Here is a 9568-nt window from a genome sequence, read left to right as displayed (position 1 = left end):
TCCTCCTCCCCCCCTGACTCCTCCTCCTCCTCCCCCCCTGTAGTTTCCCTCTCCTGAATGGGACACAGTGACTCCTGAAGCCAAAGATCTCATTAATAAGATGTTGACCATCAACCCGTCCAAACGGATCACAGCAGCCGAGGCGCTCAAACACCCCTGGATCTCTGTGAGACGCTGTTATGTGTATAAATATACATAAATGTACTCTGTGCGTGTACATGTTTTATTACTGTGTGTAATCCGAGTTTCTCGTGATGATGATGATGATGACGTGTGGTCTTCCTCCCAGCATCGCTCCACAGTGGCGTCCTGTATGCACAGACAGGAGACGGTGGAGTGCCTGAAGAAGTTCAACGCCAGGAGGAAACTCAAGGTAGGCCGAGGTCAGAGGTCAGAGGTCACAGCTGCAGCAGGTCGAGGTTCTTCGCTCGTTCACAGCAGTGACGCTAACGTGCGCGTTTAACCTCCTGACACTGACGGTTAATGAAGTCAGCTGACACACAGAGTTGTCATGGAAACCTGTTTTTAGATTAACTTAATACGTCGTCACATATTTTCCTCAGTCAGCGCCGCGTTTCTCCTCCTGCCTCTGGTTGGTTGTTTTTGTCGCGCGGTGGATTCTAAAAGTACTAATACTTCACAAGTAAAAGTAAAACGTTACTACAGTAAAAAATCTCCTGCGATTCGATCTTTGTTCCTCGTGTGAATCAGGTTAAATGTTTTAGTCTCAGACTGCAGCTGCTGATTCTTTCCATTCTGGATCAATCAGCTGATTATTTTCCACATTAATGGATTGAAACCTTCTGAAAACAGAGAGAAATGTTGTGGCAGTGACTCAGAGAGACTCCTTCACCCTGTTTGTTCTGGCAGCTTAAACCTCAAAACACATTCAAATAATCAAAATTAAATGTTTTTACATGAAAAATGACTGTTTGCTGATGAACCAGCTGAACAAACTGTTGCAGTTTAATTTATGACCAAACTTTCTAAACGCTTCGTGTGTAAAAATCTGAAGCTGTCAGATAAAAGTGAAAATATCTGAGCAGAAGGAGAAACAGTTTGTTCATGAGTTGATTAAAACACTTAGCTGCGCCGCCTCTGTTTAAAAGTTACCTGCTGAACCCAAATCTCCATAGAGCTCGTGTGTGGCGCCCCCTGCAGGCTGCAGGCTGAACAGTTTGAGAAAAAACCTCAACTGTAATACGAAGCAGACGAGTTCAGGCTGATCTGGAAGATAAATGTTAAAGCTGAAACAAGCAGTAAATAAACGTGAGGGTTCAGTAAATCTCCTGCTCCCTCTGCATGATGGACGCCTTGACTTGTCTGTGATCCATGCTAACAGCTAACAGCTAACAGCTGACTCAGATTTTACATTTATTCATTTTAGCTTTTATCCAAAGCGACTTACAGTTGCTGTTTATGTCAGAGGCCTCTGGAGCAACGAGGGGTTAAGTGTCCTGCTCAGGGACGCTCTGCTGGACGGGTCACAGTCTCACACCACAGGCATGTGTCTTATCCACTGGGCCATCGCCACCCGTTAGTGGGGACACTCGGGGCGACGTGGCCAGAACATTTCATATCATTCGATATCGATAAATATCAGGATAAATGTCGAATCGTTATTTCTTTCAGGTTTACAGGCAGATTTCTGCTCCTGAGTGAAAACTGAAGAAACCAGAAGGTTAAACTTTTCTTCATGGTCAGAACGAGACAAACACTTGATGCCAAACAGATTCAACATTCAAAACTCTTATGATTAAAACAATTTAACAAATGCGATTAGTTGATCTTTTTCAACAAAATAAATATTTTAACAGAAAAATTAAAAGCGAATTTGTTTGTGATTCAGTTAAAGTAAATTTTCACTGACGATATATTGAACATTTATTATTTTGTTATTGAGGATTATAGTTTTACTGCGGGACACTGTAATGTCTTACAAAGACATTATTCTTTTCGCTCCCGCCAGTCAAACCTCAGACCATATTTATTTCCTCAGGATCATCGGCGTGAATCCAGATCGTTTGCGGTGCGATCTTGTTATTAAAAGCGTCAGAGAGAAACGTTCAGCTCTACTCAGCCCCGACGCACTGCGACCCAGACAGCTGTGAACTGGACTAGAGATTCTACTGGACCCTGTTAAGACCTGGTCTAAGTACTTCCGAGGGAGGAGAAACCGCCTGAGTTTAGATTTTAGGTTTTTACCCTGCGAATATTTCTCTGAAAGAGGAAAAGTTAGGATTTTTCAAATGTTCTTTCACGATCTGATTCAGATAAACTGTCTCTTAAATGTTTTGAGACTAAATCCGAATCCAACCTTTTTTACCTGTCCTCGATTTGACGTTTGATATTCACGTGTCACTGTGTGAGCTGCAGAGCGAGACCTCCTGTCTCTCACACGTCTCTGATGTTCACACCTTTGTGTCTTTGGTTAAATACTTCCTCCTTGTTTCCTTTCCTTCAGGGAGCCATCCTCACCACCATGTTGGCCACCAGAAACTTCTCCGGTAAGAAGGGGGGGAGGGGTCAGAGGTCAGAGGTCATGTGTTAGCTCAGGTCCATCAGTCTCCAGCTTTCTATTGGTCTCCAGGGAGTCACGTGACCTGCTGTGGCAGCAGTGTGGGATTTCGACCTGTGACCCGCAGGTTTGTGTTACAGCAGCGGAGGGTTTAACGCTCAGAGACGAACCAATCAGCTGCCGGCTTACACACAATTATCAGGTTAACACTCGTGCTCAGCGGTGGACAAAGTACTCAGATCCTTCACTAGAGTAAAAGTACTAATACCTCACTGTAAAAATACTCTGTCACAAGTTAAAGCACTGAAAATGTGACTGCAGTAAAAGTATGTGAGGATACACAGATTTAAGTATTCAAGCAGTAACATGTTGTACTCCTCCTCCTCGTTAATGAGCAGCAGGATGTTGCTGCTGCAGCTCAGTCTGAACAGCTGATCATTACTGATAAATTCCCTCCGTCGCTCCCCTGGTTGTTCTATTAAATCATTACGTTAATGTCAAAGCAGGATTTAGTATTTATTTTGTTTCAGACTGCAGCTGATGATTATTTTCATTTTGGATTAACCTGCTAATTACTTTCTCCGTTGATCGATAGTAAAAAGTCTGAAAACAGAGAGAAATGTTGTCACAGTTACCCAAAGTGACCAAAAAGAGGACTTCCCAACGTTAGTTCTGTCAGTCCAAACCTCAAAATTATAAAAAAAACACATTCAAATAATTAAAAGGAAAAGCAGCAAATCTTCACATGAAATGTTTTTACATGAAAATGACTTAAAAGATTATAAAACTGTTGCCAATTTAGTTTTTCTGTCAATGAATGTACCAGCTGTACAAACTGTTGGAGTTTAATTTATAACCAAACATCATCTTTTCTAAACTCTTCATGTCTAAAAATCTGACTTTAGAAAAAGTAACTGAAGCTGTCAGATAAAAGTAAAAATATCTGCCTCTGAGCTGGAGCAGAAGGAGAAAATACTCAAGTAAAGTACAAGTACCTCTAATAAGTACACAACTTGAGTAACTGCTCCTGTTGTGGCACAAAGTGCAGGTCACCGTGAGGTAAAGTGTTTGTGTGCAGCTATTGAGTTTCTGACCCACCCAGGATACCACAGATCTATAGTTAGCATGGAAACCACCCTGAGAGGCAGGCAGCTGTGAGCCAATCATTAATAACCTCTGTGATCCCTGACGAAGACGCTCGTCCTCCGTCACCGTGACAGAGATGAAAACATCACAGCGGCGCTTTATAAAACAAATCTAAAGTGTGGCGTCAGGGCGGAGGAGGAGGAGGAGCCGCTCACAGGAATGTGTTTCTGCTCTACAGCTATCTGAAGCTCAAACTAAATTTGGCCTCAGGGTCACGTGACCGACCTCCACCCGTCTGCTGCCCGTCGCTCCTCTCGGGCAGCAGAGGGTCCGACAGGAAGCGGCGCCGCATTATTGGAGCGTTTCTCTTGATTTTGACCAAAAACACGTGACTTTAGAAGAGACTTTCCTCTTTTATCGGACCTCCTCTCACCTGCTCACTCTTTCTACTCTTTGTTCTGTCATTCTCTGAGTTTGTTTTAAACTTTCTTTGGTTTCAGTTTTTCTGTCCTTTATTTTGAAGTGCTTCCTGTCGGCGGCGATGCCGTCGCTCCTCTTCTCTGCGTTTGTTCCTTTCTTTCTGACTCTGCTGCTTCTTTTTCTCTTCATCCTCATCCCTCGTTCAGGAGGAAAGAGCGGGAGCAACAAGAAGACCGACGGAGTCAAGGTAACGCTCTGCTTCTTCCTTCCTTCCCTCCTTGTTTCCTTTCCTTCAGGGAGTCATTCTGACCACCATGTTGGTGGCCTTCTTCTTCTGCTTCTTCTAATTATTACTGTTTATATTATGGATTTGATCTTTATCATTGCTGATGTTGTGACTGATCTCGTAGGAATCCTCTGAGAGCACAAACACCACCATAGAGGATGAAGACACCAGAGGTAAACACACACACTAACTGTGCATTCAGACCGAACGAGAATTTGATCCTTTCATCGTCTCGCTGAATGTTCACACACAATGAGATGATGCCAATAAACCCAACCCATCAACCCAAATTCAGCATGTAGCTGTGATTTAGATTGATATTCAAACTGAAATAACGACAACATGATGCTGATTTGTTAAATATGAGTCAGGTCTGTCAGCAGGACAAAAACTGTTAAAATGTTTGTTTTCTGAATGGAGTTCGGCTCGATCAGGGCTATGCTACGCTAACTTGTTCAGAGTAAAAGTACAACGACAGCTGGAATAAAGTAACAGACACATGTTTTCTGAACCCACCAGGTAGTTGAGCTTCCTCTCTTATTTTTCTCCAAGTAATGTCCAGTTTTGTCTGGTTTTTATATAAATATGATGTAGTGGTACCACAGAGCTCTGGGTGTCAACCGACGCTCACAACAACAGTGGAGGTCAGAAGCACACGCCGGCTCGCTGCTGAGAAGCTCCAGTAAAGATAAATTAATGTTTTAATCCCAAAAAGTTAATTTGATAGTTAACTCTGAGCTCCTCCCGTCAGGTAACGGCTCTGTTATCAGAGCAGAATCAGACTGCGGGGGTTTATTGGTCCTAAGTTTCGGCGCCGCCCGGCTCTCTCCTCCAGAGCTCCTGTAGCTCAGCAGCTGTGTGACGGCGAGCAGAGACTCTGTCGCTCCGGCTCTCTCCAAACACTCTGAAGCCGTCGGTGATGTCCAGACAATCTGAACACTGCCACACAGCGTCACCCAACTGTGTCGCAGAAGTTGAAAAATTCTACTCAGGGTTGCAGGAAATCACTTCCTTGCAGTGACTTTACATGTAATGATGCTGCGCCCAGCGCTCGCTTCACGTTTGATCTGAATGCACAGGAGGACACTTTCAAATACAACAATAACCTGTGTGTCTGTCTGTGTCAGTGAGGAAGCAGGACATCATTAAAGTCACAGAGCAGCTCATCGAGGCGATCAGCAACGGAGACTTTGAGAGCTACACGTATGTAACAAACACTCACACTTACTACCTTTGTGAGGACATGATAAAGAGGTCGTATTCTGCTTTTTGGCTTTTCCCCTCTCCTTTATTGTGTAAATATAAATCTTTTCTGAGCATGCAACAGGTTTTCAAAGTGAAAAAGCCCAAAGGGAGTTCCCGTCTCCCACAGAAAGCTCTGCTCCTGAACTGAACACAGCTGGATTGTAGTCCAGCCTTTACTGCTGTAACCTCTCTGCGTCACTCTGTATCACGTAGCATGATGCTGCCTAGCGGCTAGTGTGGAGAAACACACTGAGCTGCAGCGCACAGTGACCCCCCCTCACCACCACTCTCCCTACCCAACGTTCGGGCCAAGCGGGAAGCTTCCGGTCTACAATATGAAGCGAATGAGTCCCTGAAACCTGCATGCTATTGAACATCCAGCAGGGGGCGACTCTTCTGGTTGCAAAAAGAAGTCCAGCTCCATTAGAAATAATGGGAAAATGTTTCTACTCCTCAGCTGAATCATTACCCCAGTAAATATTTTCCTGATGAGTTTATGGTCCCAGTCGCTAGTTTCAAATCTTCTTCAACACAAAATGATGAGTATGTTTCAGGGCGGGGTTATCTATGATTGACAAGTCGTTACCATAGCGACCTGTCAATTGGGCTATAGTGACTCGTACCCTCTGCGCTGTGTAAATTTAACCAGCGCCGTTGAAAAAGCTTATTAGGAGTCGGCTGTTCACTTTCTCTGGCGAGTACATTTAGTTTTAAGACTGTTGTTCTCTAGACAAAGTTATCAGCCCACTTAACGTGAGTTACAGTGGCACCTAGCTAAGCAAGCTAGCTAGCTCTGCACACGGCCGTTAGCTCGCCGTATCGTCACTTTTGGGCACTTATTGGTTGCAAAAACTCGACATGGCGGTGACCTATCAGCCAAACTCGAGGCTTCAAAACGGCAGTCCACAAACCAACGGGTGACATCACGATGACTACGTCCATTTCCTATATACAGTCTATGGTTAGAGCCCCTCCAGGCAGTCGGGACATGAAGCTGTTACTGTGGTGTGGAGACAGAGCTCAGTTAGTTAGTTATTACCAGCTGAAGCGGCCTTGCCCTACTCTGCTTCTGATTGGCTAGCACTGACTTACCCATCAAAGATCTTATAGAAGTGAGATGCTTCACTCTCTAACTAAAAGTTACAAGTTAAAAGTGTTCAACACACAGGGAGAAAAGAGGAGCTGCTGGAATGACTGGAATATATGGTGTTGAAATGAAACCATGTTTCATACTGTTCTGGTACAACCTCTAAATAAAATAATGAACCTAAACATGAGCAGAATACAACCTCTTTAACCATCTACATGTCTTACCTTAACCCTACACCTAACATAACTGTAACCTGAACCCTCAAACAGCCCTTTATATTGCTGGGGTCCAGCAGTTTGGTGCCCATAAAGCAGTCGAACCCCAGTAGTGAGTGTGTAGTTAAGGGACCCCACAAAGTCAGTTAGACAAGACTACACACACACACACAGAGCAGTGTTTTCATTGCTTCAGAGGACATCACACTGGCTAACAGCTGTTTCCTGAAGTAAGGCTCCACTCTTAGATTTAGTGACCTGCATTTTGTCCCCATAAGGAAGGTGAGTCTCCACATTGCTGTAAACAGATTAATGTCCCCACAACATGAGTTAGACCTATCCACACACACACACAAACTCTACATCTCTTAATCATCTCCTCCACTATTAGACTCTTATTGTGAAAGTCTCACTGTCCCCTCAGTAAAATGTGCGACCCGGCGGTGACGGCGTTCGAGCCCGAGGCGTTGGGGAATCTGGTCGAAGGCCTCGACTTCCACCGCTTTTATTTTGAAAACTGTGAGTTGAACTAAACTTCCTGCCTGATTGAGGAAAACCTCGTTAAACACTGTCCACCTGTTTCCAGTCCTGTCCTCCCTACCGGTCCAGGTAACGGTCTCTGTCTCTCCTCAGTGTGGTCTAAGAACAGTAAACCGGTCCACACCACCATCCTGAACCCCCACATCCACCTGGTCGGGGACGAGGCCGCCTGCATCGCGTACATCAGAGTGACGCAGTACATCGACACCAACGGGACGCCTCGCACCGCCCAATCAGAGGAGACCAGGGTGTGGCACCGCCGTGATGGAAAGTGGCAGATTGTCCACTTCCACCGCTCAGGCTCCGCCTCCACGCTCAATAAGTAAGTTTCTTTTTTAATCTTAGGAAGTTCTTTTATTTGTTCACTGCCATTTCTCTTTGCATGAAAATGAGCTTTAAAATACTTTGTATTATTAAGCAAAGTGTTCTGATCTGCACGTTGATCTAATAGCAAATGCAAGATCTATAAATTAAAACGTCAATTAAAACAACCTAGAACACTGGAAAAATAACATTTATTACCTGTCCCCACTCCCTAAAACTACACCGTGAAATATGATTTAAATCCTTCAGAAATCTTCCAAAGAAGTTCAAAATATTTTAGTTAAAATACACATTTTAGTTGTGTCCCCAGGTTTTCAGTCGGTTTCACTTTCCACCAAAAACATTTATAAACTTGAAGTTTCTGTCTCTTAAAAACATTTTTTTTTTAAATACATGTGTAAATTATGTAAAAAAAAATTGGAACCTAAAACAACAATTTCTCTGAAATAAACACTTTCTTGAGGTAAAATCAAAGGAATTGGTTGACATGCTTTTAAACATGCTGTGAAAATGAATTTTAATAACAGTACTGAGAAAAATGCATCTTCCTCTTAGAGCGCTTCTAAAACTTTAAATAAAGTTGCCTGAGAGTGACATATAAAGATTTTAAATAGTTGAATGTGAGTGTTTTTAGATTCAGTTTTAAAAAGAACATAAGAATAGTTTTAAACGCCCCCCTGCGGTGGGACGACCCTTGTTTTGTAACGTTTCTCGTCTTTTTTCTCCATCCAGTTAACTTCCGGAGTGGGCGGGTCTTTGATGGGGGCAACCGTCGCCTTGACAACTGATTGATTGACAGCAGGCCCGGCGTCTGACACCAGGCATTCAGGATTTAGTTTGGGAAAAACAAGATGGCAGAGGAGGAGGAGGGCGGGGCCAGAAAGCAGTGAACTGCATAACCAACCAATCAGCTTCCTCCTCTCAGCTCGTCTGGACTTTGCTTCGGCCACGTCCCCCTTGTGATTAGCCAATCAGCTGCACAGCACAGATTATAATAAAGTGTGGAAACCTCTTATCTCCTTCAGGATGATTGACAGTGCCGACACCTTCCTTACAGCTGTGAAGCAACAAGCTGTTATATATTTAATTAGTTTATAATTAGTTCTTATTTTCCCCTGAAATCAATTAACAGATGCACGACTCTCCCATCATTTAATGCATCGTTTATGAATTTAACTGTAATTATAACGCATTATCACCTGCAATTAATGTGATTTAATTTAATTCTTACCCAGTTTTCAGATATTGAACAAACATTATTGGATCCATTAATTAATTAATTACTTGAAGATGTTAAGGAGGTTTTAGATATCCCAAAATAATAGATGTTCTTTAATGTGGACTTTTTCAATTAAGGTGTAAAATTCAGCCGTTCAGACTTTAATTCATGGACAGATTAATGGATTATAAAATATTAAGAGGAAACAACCATTGAAAACACTTTAATATATTACAATCTATTAATTAATAACTCATTAAAACACCCGGCTGCCTCCATCAATGGGTTTCTGCATGGATTAAGAGGTTTTAAAGAGTTTAAACAAATAAACTTGAACATGAAGACGAACAGATTCAGCTGTGAACGAGATGTCTGTGATTTTATATTTCTTTAATGTTTATATTTAAACAAACGGACGAGGAGATACGAGGTTTCCACCTTATTTTATACAGAGGCCAAGAGTCGCCATGGTAACTAGTTATTATTAGACCCATTATCTCCTGATCACAACCTGATCACCCCCACCCTCCACCCCCCGACACACACAGTGTTACTTCATTCAGTTAATCTGAGTCACAATAAAAACCAAAAAACACAAATAATAAATAATAATAAACAAGCTCTG

General features: G+C 42.9%; 1 protein-coding gene across 2 annotated transcripts in view; it reads left to right on the top strand.

Moving 5' to 3' along the window:
* Window positions 1-9046, top strand: part of camk2a (calcium/calmodulin-dependent protein kinase II alpha) — a 29111-nt gene extending 20065 nt beyond the window's left edge. Inside the window, exons 10-18 of one of the 2 annotated variants that reach the window (XM_046040972.1) lie at window positions 44-166; window positions 290-373; window positions 2465-2507; window positions 4231-4271; window positions 4435-4483; window positions 5438-5513; window positions 7285-7379; window positions 7494-7722; window positions 8457-9046. In XM_046040972.1, coding sequence (XP_045896928.1) covers window positions 44-166; window positions 290-373; window positions 2465-2507; window positions 4231-4271; window positions 4435-4483; window positions 5438-5513; window positions 7285-7379; window positions 7494-7722; window positions 8457-8460 — 744 coding nt within the window. In that variant the 3' untranslated portion in view covers window positions 8461-9046. Of the gene's footprint in view, window positions 1-43; window positions 167-289; window positions 374-2464; window positions 2508-4230; window positions 4305-4434; window positions 4484-5437; window positions 5514-7284; window positions 7380-7493; window positions 7727-8456 lie in introns of those variants that run through there. The other variant, XM_046040973.1, reaches the window with a different exon arrangement.
* Window positions 9047-9568: the final 522 nt, after the last annotated feature.

This window comes from Micropterus dolomieu, linkage group LG23 (genome assembly GCF_021292245.1).
Source record: "Micropterus dolomieu isolate WLL.071019.BEF.003 ecotype Adirondacks linkage group LG23, ASM2129224v1, whole genome shotgun sequence".
Classification (NCBI taxonomy): domain Eukaryota; kingdom Metazoa; phylum Chordata; class Actinopteri; order Centrarchiformes; family Centrarchidae; genus Micropterus; species Micropterus dolomieu.
The sequence above is the reverse complement of the archived record's forward strand: the minus strand, read 5'-3'. Positions and strand labels throughout refer to the sequence as shown.